At 43.2% G+C, this 26,522-nt stretch overlaps 1 protein-coding gene across 2 annotated transcripts in view; it reads left to right on the top strand.

Moving 5' to 3' along the window:
• specc1la (sperm antigen with calponin homology and coiled-coil domains 1-like a) overlaps nucleotides 1-25,869 on the top strand; it is a 30,959-nt gene extending 5,090 nt beyond the window's left edge. The window contains exons 2-16 of one of the 2 annotated variants that reach the window (XM_080738183.1): nucleotides 3,528-3,693; nucleotides 5,232-5,367; nucleotides 5,794-7,445; nucleotides 8,263-8,470; nucleotides 9,765-9,838; nucleotides 10,594-10,769; nucleotides 11,526-11,710; nucleotides 12,523-12,647; nucleotides 15,222-15,312; nucleotides 18,104-18,193; nucleotides 20,080-20,254; nucleotides 20,575-20,677; nucleotides 23,303-23,419; nucleotides 23,909-23,968; nucleotides 25,184-25,869. In XM_080738183.1, the coding sequence (XP_080594309.1) occupies nucleotides 3,565-3,693; nucleotides 5,232-5,367; nucleotides 5,794-7,445; nucleotides 8,263-8,470; nucleotides 9,765-9,838; nucleotides 10,594-10,769; nucleotides 11,526-11,710; nucleotides 12,523-12,647; nucleotides 15,222-15,312; nucleotides 18,104-18,193; nucleotides 20,080-20,254; nucleotides 20,575-20,677; nucleotides 23,303-23,419; nucleotides 23,909-23,968; nucleotides 25,184-25,273 (3,411 nt within the window). In that variant the 5' untranslated portion in view covers nucleotides 3,528-3,564 and the 3' untranslated portion in view covers nucleotides 25,274-25,869. Of the gene's footprint in view, nucleotides 1-3,527; nucleotides 3,694-5,231; nucleotides 5,368-5,793; nucleotides 7,446-8,262; nucleotides 8,471-9,764; nucleotides 9,839-10,593; nucleotides 10,770-11,525; nucleotides 11,711-12,522; nucleotides 12,648-15,221; nucleotides 15,313-18,103; nucleotides 18,194-20,079; nucleotides 20,255-20,574; nucleotides 20,678-23,302; nucleotides 23,420-23,908; nucleotides 23,969-25,183 lie in introns of those variants that run through there. The other variant, XM_080738184.1, reaches the window with a different exon arrangement.
• Nucleotides 25,870-26,522: the final 653 nt, after the last annotated feature.

Here is a 26,522-nt window from a genome sequence, read left to right as displayed (position 1 = left end):
CATTTTCAACATGCTTCATTTTGGCTATTACTGCATTGAAAGAATAGCACTGACTGTAGGCATATTTCAGTGGGGCGTCTAAATAAACAAGTCCCTCCTCACCATAGAAGCCTCTGGGTTGCAGCGCACAGCAGAACCGTGCCATCTGAAACACATTAGGTGCTGTTTCCTCCTCATGAGCCCGAGGAAAGATGCTAGAGAAAATATTTTCACAGGCAGTTAGAATTGGATGTACGACACGTGCAGTAATATTCCACTATGAGTGGTGTGACGTGTAACATGAACTGGAGATCATCATGGTCATCAGCGTGTAAGTCTTTGAAACGTCTGGATGAATGAGGCACATTCTTCCTATGTGGTTACCCTTTATCAACCTGGCATGACATTAAGGCAAAACAATTCTAATCAGTAAATACAAATAAATAATGTTTTAAAATGTTGCACAACGCCTTGCGATGCAAAGCGGTGTGCGTTTGTTGTAGGTCGATTTGTTTTGCTGTTTGTCGTACATAAAGGGCTTAATAAAGTGGATAAAGTATTAACCACCTCCTACTTCAATGAGAAGTATAGTGCCTGCAATTCCAAGACTGTTGTACTGTGCTGCTCCAGGTGGGAGTGCGTATGCATGGGAGAGTGTTTTCTGCTGGTGATTCAGTCCGAGTGTATCAAGGGCGCGTTCGGAAATGCGCACCGGGTGTGGTTAGGGTGAGGGGTTAGGGTTAGGTTTAGGCATAGTTTTACTGAGGTTAAGGTTAGGTTTAGCCAGGCATAGTTTTACTGAGGTTAGGTTTAGGCACTCACTTCACTGAGCACGCACTCGGTGCGCATTTCCGAACGCACCCTTGTCACTCGGACTGAAACACCAGCAGAAAACACTATCCCGCATATGCATGCACTAGCAACTCCTCCGTCCCTCTCCTGTAACTTGGAACGGAACGTCCAGTGGATTTGTCTGTTTAACTAAGACAGGATTATTGATTGTTAATATCATCATTCATGCCTTATGTACGTTTTCACGGCTGCTGCTGAGCCACAAAAGATTAGCAAAAAGACAACAATGACACGTCTCAGAAACTTAACAGGAGGTCATAATAATAGTATAAGAATCCTACTGTTGTACTGTTAGTCCATGGGCCAATTGGCCATACGAGATGTCTGTATCGGAAAGGTGCCAAAGGTTATCATGCATTTTTGAAAAGCTCTATATCTGTAGATTATAATTTGGTATGAGACACCGCTAAATTGGTGTTATCAGCCGCTAGAGTTGGTGTCCCATTAACTTAACATTACAGAAAAAATCACACCCGTGTGAACTGAGCGTGTGTGTGTGTGTGTGTGTGTGTGTGTGTGTGTGTGTGTGTGTGTGTGTGTGTGTGTGTGTGTGTGTGTGTGTGTGTGTGTGTGTGTGTGTGGGTGTGGGTGTGTGTGTGAGAGGGTGTGTGTGTGAGAGAGAGAGTATTGCAGTTGATGCTCAGACTAGACTCAAGAGCACCCTCTCTGGTCACTGAGTGGTAGTTCAGGCTACATACACACATACATACATACACGGATACATACATACACGGATACACACACGGCCATGCTATGGAGCGGTCTACCACCGCTCAAAAAAGCAAAAAAAGAATCTGCTTTAAGTAACATATGAGGGGTCAAACTAGGGGGTTTTCATGATTCTGAATCCATTGCCAGCATATGTTTTGCACAAAAAACATTCCTTGGGCTAAAAAACGGCCCCACAAGACAATGGTTTAGTGATGAAAAGTGATGAGTCATCACTTTTCACACTTTTGTGGGGGCCGTTTTAGCCCAATGAATGTTTTTTTATGCAAAACAGATGTTTGCAATGGATTTAGAATCATGAAAAGCCCCTAGTTTGACCCCTCATATGTTACTTAAAAGCAGATTAATTTTTTGCATTTTTTTCCCTGTAATGTAAAGTTAATGGGACACCAACTCTAGCGGCTGCTAACACCAATTTAGCTGTGTCTCAGATAGGGCTATCATACCAAAATATAATCTACAGATATAGAGCTTTTCAAAAATGCATGATAACCTTTGCCACCTTTCCGATACAGACATCTCGTATGGCCCATGGACTATGTAGGTCAGATAAAACCTTGTTCCCAGTTCTATCTACAACATCTCACAATGAACCCTGGAGTAGAACTACTTCCGACAGTGTCTAACTGGAAGTACAGGGCTTGCCTACTGGAACTTCCTGTGGCCCTGTACTTCCTGAACTTCCGGTTAGACGCTTATGGCAGTTGTTCTTCTCCAGCTTAGGTCAGGTAAGACTGACATGGCCTTTCTGAAGTTTAGGTGGCTAACTGAGTGCCACCCCCAATCCAGCGTTGAAAAAGTATATGGATGAGACGATGAGTTTTAACGTTTTCAGCCTGTGAATTGTGAGTTTTTGTTCCAATTGAATTACTACAAGGCTTCTTGAGTGTCTGTCTGATTTTGGGGTCTAATTCAAGCGAACTGGTGACAGTTTGCATTGCAATTATATTTACTACCATACCCAGGGGTTGACACTAAGGTCTCAGAGGCACTTCCCCGTCGGGCAAGTACAGGTCATTTTCTACTTGCCCAAAGGTCACACCTACTTGCCCGAAAAGTAAATTGTTCCTTATAAAATGATAGGTTTTATAACCCTAACCCTATTTTAATTACAGCTCAATTTAACACTTACCATATTTATTTCCTTTCTGGGGCTGTGTGATAAAAATGTCATACTGTACCTCAATACTTACTGATCCAAAAACCTACATAGCTATGATTGAATATGTCTATGGTTTCACACTTGCTATTTTACATTTTTAAGTGTAGCAACAGTAAAAACAGCACATTATAGTTAATCCGTGCTCGCCTCTTATTTTACATTCCACAGGCCAGAAGACAGAGCACGCTGGCCACGTTCAGGTGTTTAGACTGATATCTCTTGAGTTTATAGACGATTGCGTCCCCTCTCAAATGAGCACTTGCCCGGTCGGGCAACCTGAAAGCAAACATCACCTGCCTGAAGGTTTTATTTACCTGCTGGGGGCAGGTGGGCAAGCCTTAGTGTCAATGCCTGCATACCAAAACAAATGGCTTATAACTAAGAACACAACGAGATACCTCAACGTTAGTAGTTGAGCCATAAAGCACTCCAGCGAACCTTTTTCCTCTTCAGGGCCTTAGTGCAAAATAACAATGCCAAGACATGCAAGTTTGTGCTAAAGCGCTTAGTCTTTCTCTCCAGCTTTGTCAGTAGTCACAAATCACTTTTCCTGCTGTCATGGCAACAAGTCAGGTTCTCGTCAGTCCAGGGCGAAACACGTGACCCCCATTAAACAACGATTCCTTTAGTTTTTTTCCTTTCTTTAAAAAAGAAAATCACTCTACTACTCTAGTGTTTTATAATGTTATGGAAATGGACACTTGTGGAAAGAATTCCTCTTCCATGGAAAGCTGGAGGTATCAGTCGGTGCACTGACACTTGTCTACCTTTCCTCTCCCGCCCTCCCCTCTCTCCCTGTGTGCAGATTCAGTTGTAAATGCATCGACCACAGAGCTCCCAGTATGAAGAAGACGGTGCGGCCAGCGGCGAGTAAAGCTCCGGGCGGAGAGCGAGGAAAGACTGAGGTCTCGGCTGCGTCAGGCACTGGGAAGTCTTCAGGCAGGAACACCACATCGGCTCCTCTGTCTAAGGTAAAAATTACCTAATGTACTATCAGGGCTTGACATTAACCCATTTAGAATGGGTACACAATCACATTATTGTGTATCATTATTTTATGCTTTAACTATTGAAAAATAGCAGATATACAAGCTCACAGCGCGGCACCGAGTGCCACGCTGCAAGCTTGTAGATCTGCTATTTTTGAAAAATCGTGAAAATTAGAATTTTGGCCCGATTCTATAAGTGTCTTTTGAATCCTTCTAAGGTTTTTTGAAAAACCCATGTTTCTATGTCAGCAATCTGGCCAGCCATCATCAAAGAAAAGGTCCTTTTCACTTAACTGGTTCTCAGTTAGTCTGTTCTTGAGAGACCACTATGTCAGTGGTGCTCAAACCTTTTCATGTGAAGGACCCCCAAAATTATATTTATTTGGCCACGGACCCCCATCTCAAAATATTTAGTTCCAGGGACCCCCCAGAAGCAAAATTTGAGTTACAAACATTTGCTTTGAAAATACATGTATTCAAAGATTTGCACACATTTTCACGACTTTTTCAAAAATACCAGATCTACAAGCTTGCAGCGCGGCACTCAGTGCCGCACTGTGAGCTTGTATATCTGCTATTTTTCACTGGTTAAAGCATTCAATAATTCTAGGCCTTAAATGGGTTAAGCCTTGTCCTGACAAGTAATAAATCCTTCCGGACAAGCTCATTAAAAATGTACTTGTCCATTGGACAAGTGGCTCTTGGTTTCACTTTTTCTGTAACGCTCCTAGCAGCTTTGTGCTGTATGCAGACTATGGACTGGCGATACTATGGAGTGGAGGCAACTAAGGGGGGTCGTTAGCAGTCCTTGTTATTTATTTTATTTCAATGTCTGACTCCTATGCATGCATTTAAGAAAGAAATTACTTGTGAAATTTCTCATTTTTATATTAAGTGACTTTTGTGCCCGGACAAGTAAATGGGAAATGTACTCGTTTAAAGGACAAGTGCCTCAAAAGGTTAATGTCAAGCCCTGTACTTCATTACTGTCATTTACTGTTGTTATTATCTCTTACTTACTGTTATTATGTGTCACCTTTTTAAACAACTCATACACGGCCATTTAAAAATACCTTCCAAGTTCCAGGTGCCTCCCTCTCCATAGACTTCCATGTAATTCATAGTGCACTGATCATGTCATGTCCATGCCTAGATCATGCACCACGTGTGTCCACATTGCTCACAGCTTTCAAACAAAAAAATCCGAATGGAAATCCGTTCAGGCATTCATGAACTAGCAGCCATTATGTTTTCTTAAAATGTAAACAAACATGGCTGCCATGTTTGAAAGATGGGGTTGCTATGGGGGTTAAACATGCAATTTCGCGATTGCTATCATGCCTAGTACATTTTTTGGGGTCCAATTTTATTTTTATTTTTTCCAAAAACTGGAAATTCTCGGGATTATCGGGCCAGGCAGAGAGGGACATTAGCATATTCTCGGGACTATCGGGCCTAGCAGTGAATGAGTTAATACCCTTTGTCTCTAATGATTTGGTTTTGTTGTGGTTTTGTTTCAGGTTAAAAGCAATGACGATCTGTTAGCAGCCATGGCTGGAGGGAACCCTGCCCCTAGTAATGCTGTCACCAAGAGCAAGAGAACAGCCGCCACCGGGGCCACTGCTAACACAGAGAGCAGACCAAAGACTACATCAGGTATCTCTATTCATAATAATGAATTGCATTTTTTATAGCACTTTAAAGTGCTCAAAGCGCTTTACAATGGTTCATTCATTCATACATTGTGAAGTGAAGCAAACGTTTTTATTTTTTCACATCTCAACATGTTTTTGAGTGGTGGTTACACCGTCTCCTATACGTGGCCGTGTGTGAGGGTATGTATGCGTGCGTGTCTGTATGTAGCCTGTGTCTGTATGTAGCCTGCAGTACCTTTTCTGACCACACATGTTAAGGGAGGGGCGCTGTTGTTCAGGCCAGGCACACTCACATTCATGCACGCACACACACACACACACACACACAGCCTCCACCGCTCAGTTCACACGAGTGTGATTTTTAAGTCTATGTTCTGTTGTTTTTTTGTGAGAACTTATTTAATTTTATTTCCTGATCCCCTGCTAGGTACATTAACTAAGCGGACAACGTCCTCAACGTCCAAGGAGACAAATTCGTACAGAGACCGGTTGCGGACGTCCAAAACCTCGGTCGGCAAGAAGCAGTCGGTGTCTGGGGCCGCGTCGGGAGACGCCGCCGCCGCGGGGAAGCGATCTCGCAGCCAGGTCCTCGCCGAGTCCGAGAGCCGCATGAGCAAGTCCAAGTCGGATGGCCAAATCAGTGACAAGGTGGCTCTGGAGGTCAAGGTGAAAGACCTGCTGGGTCTGGCCAAGAGCAAGGACGTGGAGATCTTGCACCTCCGCAGCGAGCTGAGGGACATGAGGGCCCAGCTGGGCCTGGGAGGGGAGGAGGAGGCGCCCCCTGACGAGGGAGCGCAGGAGGAGGTGGAGGAGGAGAAGCAGCCGGTGCATGTGTCGGCCATCACGGCTGCCGACGTGGAGTCGACACTGCTGCTCCTGCAGGAGCAGAACCAGGCCATCCGGGTGGAGCTCAATCTGCTGAAGAGCGAGAACCGCATGCTGAAGGACCGCCTCAACGCCCTGGGTTTCTCCTTGGAGCAGAGACTGGACGCGTCGGATAAGCTGTTCAACTACCCCTCCCTGAGCCCCGACCTGGCAGCCGGCAGTGGGCAAAGTGACGGAGGAGGCACGGGCACCCTGACCTCCTCGGTGGAGGGCTCCACCCCGGGTTCTTTGGAGGACCTGCTGACCGGCCAGGAACACGGAGGCTCGGCCGACAACCTGGACAGCGAATCCAGCGAGGTCTACCAAGCCGTCACGTCCAGCGACGACGCCCTGGACGCGCCCTCCGGAGCCTCGTCTTCCTCCGAGTCGGAGAGCGCGCCCAGCAGGGAGCGCTCGCGACGGGGCAGCAGCGGCAACAACAGCGAGGTGTCGGTGGCCTGTCTGACGGAGCGCATCCACCAGATGGAGGAGAACCAGCACAGCACCGCGGAGGAGCTCCAAGCTACCCTGCAGGAGTTAGCCGACCTGCAGCAGATCACCCAGGAGCTGAACGGAGAGAACGAACGGCTGGGCGAGGAGAAGGTCATCCTCATGGACTCGCTGTGCCAGCAGAGTGACAAGCTGGAGTTGTACGGCAGGCAAATCGAGTACCTGCGCTCGCTGCTGGACGACCACCACGTGTCCTACTCGCTGGAGGAGGACATCAAGAGCGGCCGCTACATGGAGCTGGAGCAGCGCTACGTGGACCTGGCCGACAACGCCCGCTTCGAGAGGGAGCAGCTCCTGGGGGTCCAGCAGCACCTCTCCAACACGCTGAAGATGGCCGAGCAGGACAACGCCGAGGCCCAGGAGGTGATCGGCGCGCTGAAGGAGAGAAACCACCACATGGAGCGCATCGTGGACTCCGAGAGGCAGGACCGGGCGGCCATGGAGGCGGCCCTCGACGAGTACAAAGCCGCCGTGAGCAACGACCAGGCGGAGCTGAGCCGCTGCCGGTCCCACCTGGACCAGGAGAGGCAGAAGGTGGCCGAGCTCTACTCCATGCACAACGCCGGCAACAAGAACGACATCCGCCAGCTGCTAGAGGGAGTGCGCCTCGACAAGGAGGAGGCGGAAGCCAAAGCCGCCAAGCTGGAAGAAGAGCTGGGACACACCCACAACGATGTCACCAGACTACAGGACACGCTCAGTAAGGTTAGTTTTGCCAGTGACCGCGTGTCATAGATTGTATTAGTCTTTTTTTTATACTAGTCAAGTACTAGTGCACAAGAAGCAAGTTGGCACCTCGACAGAGTGCAGTCCAGTTAGTTCTGCAAATGCGATGCATCAGTGTTAAATCACAACCGTGAAGACTGGTTGTACATATGGCACATTAGTCATTTAAGTAAGACATATTAGCCCTATTTTTGACAATGTTTGACACATCTTTTATTAATTATTAAAACTAGCCCTTACCCGTTCAAAGATATGAGCTCCAAAATGATGTGCAGTGTGTGGGTTATGGGATGTGCACTGTGCATACAGTATATGAGGGATGTAAAGTAACTTTAACTGGTGCTTGCATGATAATATGTAGGAGCATCAATGTAAGAAATACTTGTTTCGTTTAATGGCTACCCCCCCCCACCCCACCCCCCAGCCCCCCACTCACTCACTCACTCACTCAGACATTCGCAAAATTATAGTATAGATAAATAATGGCATGCTCAAAAATGGACACTAGATTGAAACACCTACCAGGCTCCTACTGTATTTTCGATTATCTGCGGACTTGCACGGGGCTACCGTGTGTTATACGATGTCCAAAAAACTGCATTGACTGTGTACGGGAGCATCTCTTGTAATGCTGGGTGAAAAACAGAGTGACAGCGATAATCCATTCTATTGCTAGGCTTGGGGACCTTATAAAATAATCTGTCAGATCTCGTCAATGGTAGGGAATGAGTTAAGCGTGTTAACATTTAACACTTGGATGAGTGATCCCCTTCTTCCTGTGTGTTCCTGTGCACAGCTGGACGCGGAGTACAGAGACTTCCAGCAGCAGGTGCAGCGGCAGATGGCTGAGCAGGAGCGGCTGCTGGAGAAGCAGCGTCTGGACATCCAGGAGAAGGACACCGAGATAGCAGACATGAAGGAGACCATCTTTGAGCTGGAAGATGAGGTGGAGCAGCACCGAGCCGTCAAACTGCACGACAACCTCATCATCACAGACCTAGAGAGTAGGTGTTGCATTTACGGCGGCAAAATGATGCCGCTTGTGTGTGATCAGGCATCAATCACGATGGCTGCTGCTAAGAGGGTCTGGTCTTCTCTAAAAATCATATATCTATGGCTGGTAAAATGGTTTAGGTCTAATAAAAAAGGGCCATTGTGGGCAGTGGATGAAAACCTTTGTTCCCCGTCCTCTTCTATATCAGGGGTTTTCAAAGTGGGTGACGGGGCACCCTGGGGTGCTGCGACGGCAGTCCAGTGGTGTCGCGAGATAATTTGATAATATTTTGAATTTATTTGGACAAATATTTAGTATAATTTTAAACTTCAGTTCTAACCAAAATGGCTATTATCTCAACGTTTTCCTCGCAACATAATCACAAAAATATTGTCACTGTCGGGCAGAAACCTCGTATCTCCAAGTTTCAAATGTGTGTGTCTTTTGGTAAAGCAAAGCCCTGCTTCATCATACAAGACTGTCGCACAAAACTAGTGAAAACAGACGATCTACAAGCACACTTGTGTGCTTGTAGATCTGCTGTTTTCACTAGTTTATTACATTTTATAGATGATAAATACAAAACAAACGGTTTTGGACATACAAGGTTTCCACCCGACAACGACGATATGCTATAAATATAAGGTGCTGGGAGTGAAAATTATAATGTAGGGGTGCCTCGAATTAAAAAAATATTTATGGGGTGCCCTGAGACAAAAACGTTTGGGAACCCCTGCTCTATATAAGTTCATTAACCCCCTCCTCCACCATCTGACTTTGTCTCCCTGAATTGTAAACTATAAACATTCTTTTATGTAAGTTATATAAGTTGTACATGAAAGTTTATATGACATGATATAATATACATCTTATTTAGACTAGGTCAATAAATCTACCCTTGTTTGCACAGAAGCACTCTTGTTTCTGTGTACAAAAAGCTACAGTAGCTGCTTTTGTTTGTAATAACATTTATTTAAGCTGTCATTTTGTAACTGTGCCTTGTTCTGGGTCTTTTGTCAATTTTACAAACTCGTTGAATACAAACCTTGCTAGCGATCAATTCAAGCCAAGTTGGCAATTGATGAAAAACGGAGGCTTCCATTTTTACAGCCTATAATGTAATCAAATATCTGTCAAATCAATTTCTCTCATTAGCCAGTAGGTGCTCTAGTTAATTGAAATGCAACCAGTAGTTTGAGTATACAATTTACAATCCTGCTGCACTCTTCCTGAAGTTGTGTGTGAGAATCTACCCTGTGGCCCGTTCACATGAACTCCAACATTTTATCTGCTTCCTCTGTCAGACTCTGTAAAGAAGCTGCAAGACCAGAAACACGACATGGAGAGAGAGATCAAGATTCTCCACCGGAGACTGAGGGTAAGTAAAGTAAGTGGAGAAGTGTCATGCCACAGGGTGCTATAGGAAAATGGTAAATGGTGCATTTATATAGCACCTATATATCCAATGCCATCATTAGAACACAGAGTGTTCCCGAAAAGGTTCCCAGTTCGATTCCGGGCTGCCCCAGAGTTAGTGTCGAAGAGTCCTTGAGCAAGACTCTGAACCCCTAGTTGCTCCCGGTGAGCAGGTTGGTGCCTTGCATGGTTTCCTCTGCCATCGGTGTATGAATTTGTGTGTGAATTGGTGAATGTAATGAAAGGGTGTGTGAATGGGTGAATGTAATGCACAATCTTTTGTAAAGTGCCTTGGATAAAGGCGCTATATAAATGCACCATTTACCATGATGATGATTTGCATTACATTCACCCATTCTCACACACACATTCATACACCGATAGCGGAGGAAACCATGCAAGGCGCCAACCTGCTCATCGGGAGCTATTAGGGGTTCAGTGTCTTGCTCAAGGACACTTCGACAATAACTCTGGGGGAGGCCGGGATTGAACTGAGAACCTACCTTGAATGCTTTAGCTCGGTGCTGCGCTGCGAGCTTGTAGAGCTGCTATTTTTTTAATATATCTATTTAAAAGCGAACATTTGTAACTCGTGTGTGTGTGTGTGTGTGTGTGTGTGTGTGTGTGTGTGTGTGTGTGTGTGTGTGTGTGTGTGTGTGTGTGTGTGTGTGTGTGTGTGTGTGTGTGTGTGTGTGTGTGTGTGTGTGTGTCATGCAGGAGGAGTCTTTAGAGTGGCGTCAGTTCCAGGCTGATCTGCAGACAGCCGTGGTCATCGCTAATGACATCAAATCGGAGGCCCAAGAGGAGATTGGAGACCTGCGGCGCCGGCTGCAGGAAGCACAGGAGAAGAGTGAAAAGCTAAGCAAGGAACTCGACGAGGTCAAGAACCGCAAGTAAGATATATAAACACTGAGAGGTCAATCTCAACTGTCTTGTTTGTTTCCAGAAACGTATCGACCCACCCTGCTTACGTACAGGGTGGGAAACAGCCTAGCTTATTTGTTTTAGTACTGATTGTGTTTACAATCTACCAGCTACTATCAGCATGGTTCCAGTGATTCCTTGGAGGTCCTTTCTTGTTGTAAGATTAAAATCAGTGGGTAAAGTCAAAATCTGTGATATTAATTTTTAATATAAAACATAACGTCTGCTAAGCAAAAGTGAGTTGCCCTGCTTATTTGCCATATTCGACAGCTTTGGGGATGATGTCTGCTGATGTCTTTACATATCTCTGCTGTTGGGCCGAAACATCCTAACGTCAAAATGTAAATTTTCTGGAAAATGAGCTCAAGTGGAGTTAGGAGGATTTGACCGAAGGGCTTTTTACTACTTTTCATTGGTTCAATATTATTTTAACCAACACACAGACGTAAAGGGTGATCAATAGCACATATTTATGAAAAAAAGAGAGGGCCAATCGGGTGGAGTTAGCTGGTTTGGCAGAAAGTGTGGAGTTAGGAGGTTTTGTCCCAAGCACTACTTTACTACTTTCCATTGGTTGAATATTATTTTAACCAACACTCAGATGTAAAGGGTGTTCAATAGCTCTGATTTATGCCCAGAAAAATGGAGTTAAGAGGTTTTGGCCAGACAGTGACGATATAATAAAAATAAAGATGACATTCTGAATGTTCTGTGTTCCCCACCAGGCAAGAAGAGGAGCGGGGCAGGGTGTACAACTACATGAACGCTGTGGAGAGGGACCTGGCGGCCCTTAGACAAGGCATGGGGCTTAGCAGACGCTCCTCCACGTCGTCTGAGCCCTCTCCTACAGTCAAAACACTCATCAAGAGCTTTGACAGCGCCTCCAAGGATCCCCCGCCACAGTGCGAATGTAAGCCGACCCACTTATCTCGCTGTTTGATCCATGATATTAAGAGCATTAGTCACTGTGCTAACTGTTGCTGCCCGAATATGTAAGGGGAACATAAGAAAATCTGCAAAGTAAATCGTTACCAAGAAATCTCTTCACCAATGTGTTTCTAAAGGTGTGTACTAAAAGGTTGAAATTCAACTCCCGGGGGAAACCTCATAAAAAAGATTATTCGTGTTTGTGTCCCATTAACTTTACTCTACAGGAAAAAAATACAAAAAAATAAATATTGTGTCCCATTAACTTTACTCTACAGGAAAAAAATAAAACAAATAAATATGCTTTAAGTAGCATGTGAGGGGTCAAACTAGGGGTTTTTCATGATGCTGAATCCATTGCAAGCATTTGTTTTACACGAAAAACATTCCGTGGGCTACAAATGGCCCCTACAAAATGGTGAAAAGTGATGATTCATCACTAAACCATCATTTTGTGGTTCTGTTTTTAGCCCAAGGAATATTCTTCATGCAAAACAAATGGATTCAAAAAAACTAGTTTTATCCCCTCACATGCTACTTAAAGCATATTTATTTTATTGTGTGTTTTCCCTGTATAGTAAATTAATGGGACACAAACACAAATCCGTTTTTTTAAGAGGTTTCCCCCGGGAGTTGAACTTCAACCTTTTAGTACATATTATTACACACCTTTAGAAACACTTTGGTGAAGACATTTCTTGGTAACGATTTACTTGGCAGATTGGTCAAATATCTTATACAATCCCCTTACTATAGTGTTGCATGACGGACTGCTCCACTGTTGCGCCGCCACAGGCCCCGGCTCCAACGGCACCGCTGTTCCAGCAGTTCCAACAGTCCCAGCGGCCACGCTACCACGCACGCCCCTCAGCCCCAGTCCTCTGAAGACGCCACCGGCTGCTGCCGTTTCACCCATACAGGTACGGAAGAGGGCTCTCATGAATGTTTTGAAAATGTATCGTTTTTTAGGCCGGTGGTTCTCAATCTTATCAGGCCGCGACCCCCAAAAATAATCATATTTTAACAGGGGACCCCCTCACCCTGACGAGCACTGAGAGTTGAGGCATTACATTTTGTATAACACGGTTCTATTGTGAAAATAGCAGATCTACATGCTCACAACGCCTTGCGTTGCGAGGATGTAGATCGGCTATTTTCACAATTTCTGTCTCTGATATTTGACAATTTGACCAATTTTTTATTTTAGAGGTATTAAAAAGAAATGTGAAGATACCCTCTATACACTTAAACGTTATGTTGGTTTGTTTACAGTTGAGTGAGAAAACAATGTTTCACATTAACACATCGGGTGCCCACGTGGTGTCTACAAGCCAATCTCTTTGATGTCGCTGGAGGCCCACGACGCGTTTGACGCGTTGTACAGTAAACTATACTGTACTGTAGCTACTGCACTTGGCTGCCGCGGTGATGAAACAAACTCCATTTCCCAACATGCAGCGCGCAATTACGTCACCCGGACGTGCTGTGTGGCTCGTTGACTTCCTGTTTACCGGCTGCACAAAAGTGATGTTTTCTCCTAATCTAGCTTTTAAATCACTTTCATTTCAAAACGGCAGCCTCTTCTACCTGCCGTAACACAAACACTGTGGCTTAGAAATGATAAAAAACGGTCCTGACTGAAAGAAAAGATTTTCGCGAAATAAACAGGACATACTCCGATTACATTTACTCGGATTACTTTTCTCGCCAGTACTCTCGCCTGTAGGTAGAATGACGCGTTGCCATGGGCACCAGCAACACACACACGTCATACATCCGGGCACTCGATGTGTTAAGTTAATCATCTGGGGACCCCCCAAAATAATTCACCGTTTGTCAGCCTTCTGATTGGTCCCTGAGACTCCCTGACTGGCCAACCAGAAAAAAACATTCACTTTTTGCTATCGGGGGTGGAGTTTGTGCAGTGGAGAAAGTTGCTTCAGGCTTTCAAAAACTGTCCGCTCTGCGCGACACGGCATTCGTCCAGTACGGCCGCGGGCGGTGATAGCGATCTCGCTCATCATAATGAATAAGCTTCAACAAACTAGTTCACATGGACCTTATCAATGGTCTAACTAGTTACGATTGGGTACATCTATACTATAATTTTGCGAATGTCTGTCTGTCTGTCTGTCTGTCTGTCTGTCTGTCTGTCTGTCTGAAACAGCGTTTCTCCTCAGTGGCTGGAGCAATTGATCTGAAATCGCATCACAATTAGCATATGAACACACCTGACATAACTGTGAAGCCCGTTTGTCACTTTCACAAATCGTATGCTGTATATTAGCATTTTTATGGTGTATCTATATTCTGCATCTAGCCATTAAACGAAACGGGTATTTCTTACATTGATGCTCCTACATATTATCATGCAAGCACCAGTTAAAGTTACTTTCCATCCCTCATATACTGTATGCACAGTGCACATCCCATAACCCACACACTGCACATCATTTTGGAGCTCATATCTTTGAACGGGTAAGGGCTAGTATATTTTAAATGGGCAGAATTACGAAAAGCCAGCCTATTATGTGAGGAGAACTATAATCTGGCTCTCCTCTTCCTACCCAAGATGCAATGTGCTTTCTGTTTCTATTTCTATTCTCTCTCTGATCCAGAGGATTAAACTAATTAAAACATATATTTTCGGGGGGAAACTACTGTTTTGCTATATAATTACTGTACCTTTTTCTTCCCTTTTTATTAATATCACGTAGATGTGTTTTTTTTGGTACTTTATATAGCTGTAATGAGGCTATGAAAAAATAAAAAAAATCCCATCCACTTCCACTATAAAAGAATCTGCAATGGATGATTCTGTCCCACTGGGATTAAACAAATTAAAACATGTATTTTCGGGGAAACCCCCTGTTTTGCAATGTAACTACTGTACCTTTGTCTTCCCTTTTTATTAATATCACCTAGATGTTTTTCCTTTGGTACTTTATATAGCTGTAATGAGGCTATGAAAAAATAAAAAAAATCCCATTCACTGCCACTATAAAGACAATCTGCCCAGGGTCAAATGTCCCACCATAGTAACAGGGCAGAATGGGGCGGGATTTGCAAAAGCCTGAATTGGGGGGTTGTGTGTGATGTGATGACGTCATCAAACGATAAAGTCGACTTCAACTCAACTTTTTACTGGTCGACTTGAAAAAATCACAAGTCGTTAATGCCCTATTAAGAACTCTACTCTAACCAATGGGCCTCCCAAACAAGAGTACCCTTTTTGACTAGGCCCAAGAGGAAGGGTGAGAGTTGGGGTTGGGGGTTAACCGCTGACTGGTTGAACTGTGGCGTCCATAAAGTATCCATCAAACGGCAGGACATCATGTAATTATAAAAATGTGGTGCTTATTTGTTTCACCATAGTATTTACACTTAGACATGTTTTAGTAGATCCGTGTTGTATTCTTCTCTGGTCATAGTTTCCATAGACAGATTTTGAGAAGTTAAATACTTTTTTTTTTTTTTTTTGTGGCCTATTTCAGAGACACTCCATAAGTGGGTCCATGACAGCAGCCAAGCCTCTCTCCTCTTTGAGTGACAAGAGGCCCAGCTACACAGACATAACCATGCCAGGTAAGACACAAATCTAAATAATACACTTAAACCTGAAAAGAAACCAGTAAGACTCCCTAATCGGGAGATAAGCGACCGTCAGGTTGCATTCACACAAACTTTAGAAGGCAATCGTAGCCAATCAGGAGGGAATATGGGAAATGGGAACAGATCCATGTTGATGACATGACTTCAGAGATACTGTGTACCGCTTTGCGTGATTCTAGGGCAAAATCTGTAGGATCGGTGTCCAAAGGAGTGTGTGTGCAAAGTTTGGCATGGATAGGGGCAACGGTGCCAGAAATAAGAGTAGGGCCAAAAGTGTGTCATGACGTGATGGACAGACAGAGGGACGGACTGACCGACTGACTGACTGACGGACAGCCGGTGGAGGTTTTCATAGTAACTAAAATGTAAGACTTATCAATAGTTGAAGATGTCTAAAACAGTGTTTCTCAAATTGGGTTAAGTGTACCCCTAGGGGTATGCAGATGACTACAGGGGATACTTGATAGAAAATGGAAACTGGAAACATTTATTTTACTGTTATGTTTAATGATAAAATATTGACACATGTATGTGAACGTGCTGCTCTCCGTAAAGCTTTAAAACAAATGAAGTGAGAATTTGTACTGTTACTGAGCAGAAAATAGGCTACTTACTTTTATTTTCAACATATTCACATAAAAGCTGGACTTTTAAGGAAAAGGTGGTACTGAAGCCCAAAAAGTTTGAAAACCGTTGGTCTAAAATTAGAATTTTCCACTGTATTGGGAAAGCACAGTACTGATAAAGTCAATAAAAAGCTCATGTAAAAAATATATAACTTTTTGTATTGTTTTATATGACGCAATAATAATGTGTTGTCACACAAATTCCCACCAGACACACCAGTGTGTCTTGGCACATTGTTTGGGATAGCCTCCTCCTGACGCTTATTCTTTATTTTTTGTATAAATGTGTGCAAAGAGCGGCACATTAAACTATTTGAGGTTGTTGGCCGTCCATCCTCCCTTTGTATTTTTTGCTGAATGAGTCCCAGCAGCTGGGAAGTTACGCGTTTCCCCAGAGAGTCTTATAAAACACCATCTGATGGTCTCGTTTGTGCATTTTGTTGTTGTCGATAAGCTCCGTCTAAACCTCGCGGCAGCACGGGGGCGGCGTACCGGTTAAGAGCTCAGCCTCCAGAGCCGCTCGCGCACCGCCGCGCACGCTAGTCTGGAATCAATTCAAACGAGAGCGTGTATCTTCCTTGTTCTCCTGCTCTCCCTCTTTCTCCATAAATAAGAGGGAATAAGGGGAGTGGACGGCCAGCGCACTTGGAGACACGGCGTAGGGGCGTGGGGTGTTTCCCCAAAGGACTTGTGGAATCAGCGAGTCACTGAGTGTTGACCTCATTTAAGGCGTGCCACTTTATTAAACCCATTCAGAACGGGTACACATTATTGTGTATCATTATTTTATGCTTTAACTGTTGAAAAATAGCAGATATACGCGAGCTTGTAGATCTGCTATTTTTGAAAAATCGTGAAAATTAGAATTTTTGAACCGATTCTATAAGTGTCTTTTGAATCCTTCTAAGATTTTTTTTTTAAAAACAATGTTTCTATGTCAGCAATCTGGCCAGCCATCGTCAAAGAAAAGGTCCTTTTCACTTAACTGGAGCTCAGTTAGTCTGTTCTTGAGAGACTACTATGTCAGTGGTTCTCAAACTTTTTCATGTGAAGGACCCACAAAATGATATGTATTTGGCCACGGACCCCCATCTCAAAATATTTAGTTCCAGGGACCCCCCAGAAGCAAAATTTGAGTTACAAACGTTCGCTTTGAAAATACACATATTCAAAGATTTGCACACATTTTCACGACTTTTTCAAAAATAGCAGATCTACAAGCTCGCAGCGCGGCACTCGGTGCCGCGCTGTGAGCTTGTATATCTGCTATTTTTCCACTGGTTAAAAGCATTCAATCATTCTAGGCCTAAATGGGTTAAAATGCTAGGTGGGTGAGTGAGTTTTGGCTAGAGGGGGTACGGTAAGCAAATATCGAACCACCGTGTAAGAATCTCCCCGCGTTCCTTTCTCACCATTAATGAGTTCAAGTGCCTGATGCGAACGTGCTTAGCCGGCCATAGCCCTTCCAGTGTTTCGTTTATTTTCCCCTCAGATTTATTGTTTTCTTGTGCGGAGGGTCTGCCTCATTCCTCAGTTATTCCCCGGGGTGGAGGCACTGGAATGTGCCTTTTCCTGCACACACACACACACACAAACACACAAGCCCACCCACCCCCCCGGTTAATGTCCAGTTTCTGATGGATAGCATCACAGACACACTCGTCGTAACATAGACGTGTACAGTATGTGACTAGGGATGGGACGATGTGAAAATGTCATATCACGATTAATCGTGAACAAAGAAATCGCGATTTATGATATTATCGGGATGATCAAAATGTCCCCAACATGTATTATCCTGGGGCGGCCGCGGAACATTTCCCCAAAAATAGCGGATTTACAAGCTCACAGCGCGTTGTGAGCTTGTAGATCGCCAAAGAGATTTGGTAGAGTGAAAAAAAGACTATCAAGTACATATATTATAAGTATGTTTTAATGATAGAGGGTTTAAATGTTACCGGATGTGCAGCTCTGCAAATAAAAGGTGAATTGATCCCGGTGCATGACGGAGGACGATTTCACGATAAATGAAATCTCCACGATACGATTATTGTGAGTGTTTTTTTGTCACGATAAACGATAATATGGCTTATCGTCCCATCCCTTGACGTGACATAAATGTCCTCTTGTGTCCACAGCTGAGCACCTTCTCAGGGGAACCTCGGTCAGCCGTCCTTCCTCTGCACTCCAGAGGGTCACCAGCATGGACTCTGCCAAGGCAATCTCAGGTCAGCCACAGATCATGGAAATTCTAAAATCATAAGCTCAAAGACCAGTCCAAACAATTTCTCTTATGGATCACTAGTTGGATACTTAAGCCCCTATCAGAGTCGGTACCGCAGTGAAGAGCTATCCACCGCGGTGTAGTCTTTTTGAGTCATAAAACTACAACGTTACATCATTCCTCGCGGTGAAGAGCTTTCCACCGCGAGTCCCGACACATCTCTCTGTTTTTACTTTCAGACAGATAGGCTCTTTGCCCCGTTCACTGATTGGTCGATCTAGACCAGTCAGTCACGGTGAATAGGACTTCACTGTGACTGACTATGATGGCCTTCACTTATTTTCTGACTTGAGGTGGAAAGCTTTCCACCTAAAATTTGCGGTGGATAGCTCTTCACCTTGGACTCTGATAGGGGCTTTAGTGGACCAGAGACCCCCCTTTACATAAGACTTTAAAATGTTTTGTGTGTGTGTGTGTGTGTGTGTGTGTGTGTGTGTGTGTGTGTGTGTGTGTGTGTGTGTGTGTGTGTGTGTGTGTGTGTGTGTGTGTGTGTGTGTGTGTGTGTGTGTGTGTGTGTGTGTGTGTGTGTGTGTGTACACAATAGTGCGTGCATATGATTCTATGGGGTACCCCCTTGGATCTTACAAAAGAAAAATAGCTTGCACACTTTTGGGCTCCAGTTGAAAAACGTCTGTGTGATATTTGCGAGCTGATTCATTGAATTACTGGCAAGCTGGCAATTCAAATTATGCCAGAGTTCGTTTTTATTTTTTGCCAAATATAGGCAATATCTTTCTGAAAACATTATTCTATTTGTCTCCAAAATAAACGGGCATTGTATGGATTACCAACCTGCCCCTTGAATGAGGAGAATTAATTGACTAATTAACAATAATATTTACAACCACCCTTCATTTGTGGTCCAAATCATCTAAAAATAAGGCAACAAAACTAAATTCCCCTTTAATGTACTACTTGGCTGCTGCCTGATCTAAATGACGACAACGGCAATACGATCTGGTTTCACTGACGACAACGCTTTTTAGTGTACGTTTACCAAGCATGGGAACTACGCTAGCCCTGGAGTACATCACAGGTCCCACGTCACTTTGAGCTGTGTTTATACTCCCAGTGAAGGATATTAATCTTTGTGATTCACTGTGCTTAAGTCAGGGATGTAATTCTTTTCTTTGGCCTGTTCAGTTTGTGTTGTGATAGGAGCAGTGACCAATCATAATGTGTTATGATAGGAGTAATCGCAGCTCATAATGTACTTGTGGGGTGTCGCACCAAATTCTGGGCCCTGGGTACAAGGATTCGCTGCGGGCCCCCCATGAGTGTTCTTCATACTGTAGGTGGAGGAGGGGTTTAACCCGTTTAGACTGGAAACGCATTATTTTGTGCTTTAACTATTTAAAAAATAGCAGATCTACAAGCTCACAGTGCCGCGCCGCGAGCTTGTAGATTTGTTATTTTTGAAAAATCTGGAAAAAGTCTTTGAATATTTTAAATCCTTCTAAGGTTTTTTGAAAAACCTAGGTTTCTACGTCAGTGGTGCTCAAACCTTTTCATATGAAGGACCCCCAAAATTATATGTATTTGTCCACGGACCCCCATCTCAAAATATGTAGTTCCAGGGACCACCCAGAAGCAAAATTTGAGTTACAAACGTTCGATTTGAAAATAAATATATTCAAAGATTTGCACACATTTTCACGACTTTTTCAAAAATAGCAGATCTACAAGCTCGCAGCGCGGCACTCGGTGCCGCGCTGTGAGCTTGTATATCTGCTATTTTTCACTGGTTAAAGCATTCAATAATTCTAGGCCTAAATGGTCCCAGTCCCACTTTTCCTCCCCTTGTGACGCCCCTGCTCGTGTCCCCACCAGTGTCTCGCAGGAGCAGTGAGGAGATAAAGAGGGACATGTCGGCGTCCGAGGGGGCCTCCTCCTCCTCCTCCCTAATGGCCATGGGCTCTGCCTCCTCCCAGCTGTCCTCTCTGCCGTCCATGGCCTCCTCCTCCCCCACCGCCTCCGTCACCCCCACAACACGCAGCCGCCTCAGGTACCAGACGGACACTATATTTACTGTAAACAACTGCCAGTAGCTTTATGGTTGGAATGCCTGGTATTTTAGCAATACCTTTTGAATGTTTCTCTCTGAATGTTGCATTTGAAAAGTATGTTTTTTTTTGCATTTACCTTGAGTTTTTACTTGGAAAAAAAGAAGGGGGGGAAAAGCATAAAATAAAAGCTTCATTAGTGGCCCAGGCTCAGTCTGATAACTAACTGTGTGTGTGTGTGTGTGTGTGTGTGTGTGTGTGTGTGTGTGTGTGTGTGTGTGTGTGTGTGTGCGTGTGCGTGCGTGTGCGTGCGTGCACGAAGAGAGGAGAGGAAGGACCCTCTGGCAGCTCTAGCCAGGGAGTATGGAGGTTCCAAGAGAAATGCCCTGCTTAAGTGGTGTCAGAAGAAGACTGAAGGTTATCAGGTAGGCCTCTCTGCTCATTATGAACATACGCACACGCACACACACACACACACACACACACACACACACACACACACCAGGGCATTCACCAAATATTCGAATATTCGAACATTCGAATATCAAAGTCACTATTCGACGTTGTTCACCGATTTTTTTATTATTATTTTTTTTTTATTGTTTTCTCTTAAAAAAAATATAGTTTATAAAGCTTGGCTAGATAGTAAGTCATAAGAATGAGTTGTCAATGCCCCTGGTGGATGAATTTGTTAATGCTCTATACCAGGGGTTCTCAAACCTTTTTAGGCCGTGACCCCCAAAATAAACATATTTGAACTGAGGACCCCCACCCGGACAAGCACTTAGAATTGTAGGTATTACATTTAATGTGACTCGGTTCCGCAGATAAATATTGTGAAAATAGCCGATCTGCATGCTCGCAACGCCTCGCAACGCGAGACGTTGTGAGCATGTAGATCATGTAGTGAGCATGTAGATCACAATGTTCGCCTCTTGCTTACTTAATATTTGACAGTTTGGCCAGTCCTGTCGAATATTTGACTATTCGAATACTTTGAGGTCGAATAAAAACTAAAAATCACTATTTGTGAATGCCCTAACACACACACACACACACACAGATTTAGATTTGACCACTTAAAGAAATCATGGAAATACCTAGCTCACTTTGACTTCTTGTGAGCCTGTAGATATGTTAATGTTGCTATTTTTGTTGTTGTCAGATTTTGAACTTGTTAACATTTCTTAAAAGATTTGCCTATAATGACAAGGCCAAAATAGGAACGCCAGGTTGAAGGCTTTCATTTCTACTAGCAGGGAGTGCCTGGTATGTGTTGACCACGCTCCAACTGGAAGACCCCGGGTTCATTCCTCAAGCCTCCAGATGTTGGCCCTGCTAAAGTATGTGCTACATTGTAGCACATACTTGTTTTCTTAGCACTCAATTACTCCCCCACTTACCCCGTTGTTGGTTAAATATAGGGAATAGGGCTCATGCCGGGGTTACTCTGTCCTTGCACTTTGTTAGTCTCTCTGGATAAGAGTGTCTGCCAAACGCCTAAATTGTTCTCACAAACTGTTCTCTTCTGGTGCCTGAAATCATCAATAACAATGTCACGAGAGAAGGGCTTTCTGTTGAATATTAACCCATTTAGGGCCTAGACTTATTGAATGCTTTAACCAGTGAAAAATAGCAGATATACAAGCTCACAGAAAAAGTCGTGAAAATGTGTGCAAATCTTTGACTATATGTATTTTCAAAGCGAACGTTTGTAACTCAAATTTTGCTTCTGGGGGGGGTCCCTGGAAATAAATATTTTGAGATGCGGGTCCGTGGCCAAATAAATATAATTTTTGGGGTCCTTCACATGAAAAGGTTTGAGACCCACTGACATAGTAGTCTCTCAAGAACAGACTAACTGAGCTCCAGTTAAGCGAAAAGGACCTTTTCTTTGACGATGGCTGGCCAGATTGCTGACATAGAAACATACGTCTTTCAAAAGCTCTTAGAAGGATTCAAAAGACACTTAGAATCGGGTCAAAATTCTAATTTTCACGATTTCTCAAAAATAGCAGATCTACAAGCTCGCAGCGTGGCACTCGGTGCCGTGCTGTGAGCTTGTATATCTGCTATTTTTCAATAGTTAAAGCATAAAATAATGATACACAATAATGTGTACCCGTTCTAAATGGTTTTTAACACCGTTTTTCCAGGGGTTTGTGTCTCACTGTTCACTTATCTATGATGGTTTACATGTACTGTAGTTTGGCACCGCGTTCCACGTCCAAGTCACAGACGCTATATGTTGTCATGAAGACTGATCTTGATTACGTTAGGTTTGCAAAGGGAACATGCTGTACATTATGATGCTGCTGACCCAGTAATGTGTTGTTTGACATGGATGTCACAAGCCTTGTATGTTTACAGTTACTTACCTTTTTAGTAAGGGGATGTTTTTCCTCTTTTGATTACATAGAAGGAACGGTTGCCATAGTTCCCACGTGTCTAGATGCTTTCCAGGAAGTGTGGAACATTTAACAGCAATCAGCAATCCTGACCCATTCATTCAAACCTTTATTTATACTCGAGAGACATTGAGGTTGCCCTCATTTGCAGTGTCGTCGAGATGTGTCACAGTACAATCAATATTCACAAAACATTTACAGAACATTTACAAAAACAAGTTTAGAAACAATTGCAGACATCTGCTAATTTTAATTGTCATCCCTACAAACTTATGTCCTGTTTGTGGTAGCTCAATTTATTATCTCCATAATGTTGCTGACAATGTTCTGTACCTTGGATATATGACTCTGCACTCTATATTGAGTTAATTTTCAAAATAAGTATGCATAATTTAAAAAATGTCTAAGTTCAGTCTAAATTTTTCATAACATAAGACGTGAACCCCTATCTGTTAAAAAGATTCTGTCTGTGGTGGAGTGGAGTGTCTATTCATTACCTGACTTTGTTTGGTTAATAATGGCTGAAAAATACAGTATGTCAAGTGTATGCATTTGCTTGCATTATGGGTTTCTGTTCAGTAATTGAAAGCCGATACACAGACTTTGGCTCTTGAAAAGATACTGTGTTCCTCTCTGTTTCAGAATATTGATATCACTAACTTCAGCAGCAGCTGGAATGATGGTCTGGCCTTCTGCGCTGTTCTTCACACCTACCTGCCTGCACATATCCCTTACCAGGAGCTCACCAGCCAAGAGAAGGCAAGTATAGGGCTGTCACAATTATTACATGATCGTCTAATCACAAATATTTTTCATAATCGACATAATCGTTTCCATGTTGAAAACATTTCTTTTTTTTTTCTTTTTAAGTAAAGATTAGTGGAAATAGCAAATCTACAAGCTTGTAAGTCGGCTGTTTCCACTATCAGTGTTCTTTTTTTAAGTATAAAGTTGTAAAATATGTCAGTAATTTCTTTGCATATTTAGGTTATGTGTCATATCTACCATGTGCAACTTCAAAGTCTAAAAGCCAAACAGAAATATAATTGTCAACGACAAAAACACAATTAAATCGTTAATCGCAATTATTTGAGAGAAAATGAATCGTCATGTAAAATGTCATAATCGTGAGAGTCCTAGGCAAGGGCAATGACCCATGGACAATTAAGACTCTCTTATTGGTTATGCCAAAGAGACCATTATTAATGTGTGACTTTGGGTTTTTCCTCCTTTTTTTTTGTTCCTCAGAGGCGAAACTTTACCTTAGCATTCCAAGCTGCAGAAAGTGTGGGGATCAAGTCTACTTTGGTAAGCCACTGAACCAGTGATGCCATTATTCAGTACTTTGTTGCACGTCAAATCATGAAAATGGCCACCTACAAGTTCACAACACGACGCCCCACTATTTTCAGTTAATGTCTGCTCATTTTCGCCAGAATAGGGATGTCAGGGTTCATGTGATTAACAACAGTTTACTCTGCTCTTTTCCCGATATATTAAGCCACTGGTTCCCAAGCACTGGGTCGGGACCCATTTGTTGGTCGTGGATACATTTTTGTAGGTTCCTTAATTTTTTAGTTTCCTACATTTTGTTTTTTAATTATAATTATTTCAACATTGTCATGTCGATGCCTCCCAAAATTATATTTTGGCCGCGGAAACCCATTCAAAATATTTTGTTCTAGAGACCCCTCAGAAGCAGAGCATAGAGTTAAAAATGTTCACTTTAGAAAGCAATGAACTTGTGTATCTGCTGTTTTTTAATAGCCATTATGAAATGATGGGTAAAGTGGTTACAATCTAAAATGACACAGATGTTTTCTGGGTTTTAATGGGTTTAAACAGTAAATTATCAACTGTACATTATCTCTTGAAATATACAGTACGACAAATACATTATAGTTTATTATGGCATTTTGTCATGAAGATTGTTAAATGAATTTAACCCATTCCATGTGTACCCCTTGTACACATTATTGAGTATTATTATTTTATACTTTAACTATTAAAAAATAGCAGATATACAAGCTTGTAGATCTGCTATTTTTGAAGAATCGTGAAAATTTAGATTCTATAAGTGTCTTTTGAATGCTTCTAAGGTTTTTTGAAAAACCTATATGTTTCTATGTCAGCAATCTGGCTATAGCCATCGTCAAACAAAAGTTCCTTTTCACTTAACTGGAGCTCAGTTAGTCTGTTCTTGAGAGACTACCATGTCAGTGGTTCTCAAACCTTTTCATGTGAAGGACCCCCAAAATGATATGTATTTGTCCACGGACCCCCATCTCAAAATATTTAGTTCCAGGGACCACCCAGAAGCAAAATTTGAGTTAGAAACGTTCGCTTTGAAAATACATATATTCAAAGATTTGCACACATTTTCATGACTTTTTCAAAAATAGCAGATCTACAAGCTTGCAGCTGTGAGCTTGTATATCTGCTATTTTTCACTGGTTAAAGCATTCAATAATTTTTAGGCCTAAATGGGTTAATGAATGCACAACGTCTCATTCTCTCCTGCAGGACATCAATGAGATGGTGCACACAGAGAGGCCAGACTGGCAGAGCGTCATGACCTATGTCACAGCCATCTACAAGTACTTTGAGACCTGACATGAAGCCGTCACTGCTCCACTCCTTCAGTACAATCTTCAGTCAAGCTTGCCCTTCTGAGCTTTCTGCCCATCCAAACCAAACACTAAATCCAATCCACATTCAACTGTTATACCTCGCATCGCCTAGTCACACTCCAAACCTCCACAACAAAACCGCATACATTTCATGTCAGGCGCTTTGGCTCTGGGGGAGGAGGCTACTTATCTCAAGCCCGAGTTATACTGTACTTTAGTTACATACCAAAAATGTACAAGTTCATAATACTTCATATGTGTAGTGAGCTTGGAGATCGGCTACTTTCTGAGTGTGATGCGATGCGCCACAAAATATAACTCGAGCTTGAGTGTATCTCTAGTTACCCTAACCAGTGCAGTTCTTCACTGGACACACAAAGACACTCCACCCTCTAGTGCGGTAGAGAGTGTACTGTATGTAGTTCTCTTCAAGAGCCCGGTGTGGTAGCCGTAAAGCCTGTTTTATGCTCTGGTGACAAAGTGTTTCTTTGAGAAGAAGTTGCTTATTTTCTGCTTGAATTATTTTTATCTGGCAGTTAAAATACGTTTATTATTTGCAATCGCAATACACTTTGTTGCTGAAGCATAATCCAAGCTTAGATCTATGCTAATGACCCACACGAAGTGACACTATAGCCACTGTCTGATATCATCTGCAGATCATCTATGCCTTCAGGATCAACAAAGAGGAAGTAATGTTGAAGACTCGGTGCCTTCTACACTTCATTTTCCTTCCCTGTTCATCCTTCCCGATATTCTTCTCTCAAACATTGCCCAATATTCAGGGTGTATAGTCTGTTATGCGAGAGGAACCTTGAAGTTTAGTTTTAGGTTGTGCATTACCACCTATCAACTTTACCAGAATTCTCCTTCCAACGGTGGCAATAACGGAATTCCTTTGGAATGGAATTCAGACAAGACTTTTTGCTCCTAGTCTTCCTGACCTTATCTTGATTCAGATGCCTCTGATCTAATGGATAAAGTGCCTGCGTGAATTATGTTACAGGAGACTGGGGGGATGGGCTTTCTATGGGCCAAATCTGCTGAGAAAATGTGTGTCTTTTCACTACAGTTTGTGTGAGACTGAAGAATTTCTGGAGTTGCCAAATATGTTTTAGAGCCTTCTAATTGGGGGGACTTCGGGTTCCGTCATCAGGAACAGACTCTGGGTTGACCGTCCTCACGCGGTCACTCCTTCTGCCTCTGGCCATGACCGAGTGTCTGACAGAAGT

This window comes from Nannobrachium achirus (assembly GCF_963921795.1).
Source record: "Nannobrachium achirus genome assembly, chromosome: 12".
In the NCBI taxonomy this organism is placed as follows: Eukaryota; Metazoa; Chordata; class Actinopteri; order Myctophiformes; family Myctophidae; genus Nannobrachium; species Nannobrachium achirus.
The sequence above is the reverse complement of the archived record's forward strand: the minus strand, read 5'-3'. Positions and strand labels throughout refer to the sequence as shown.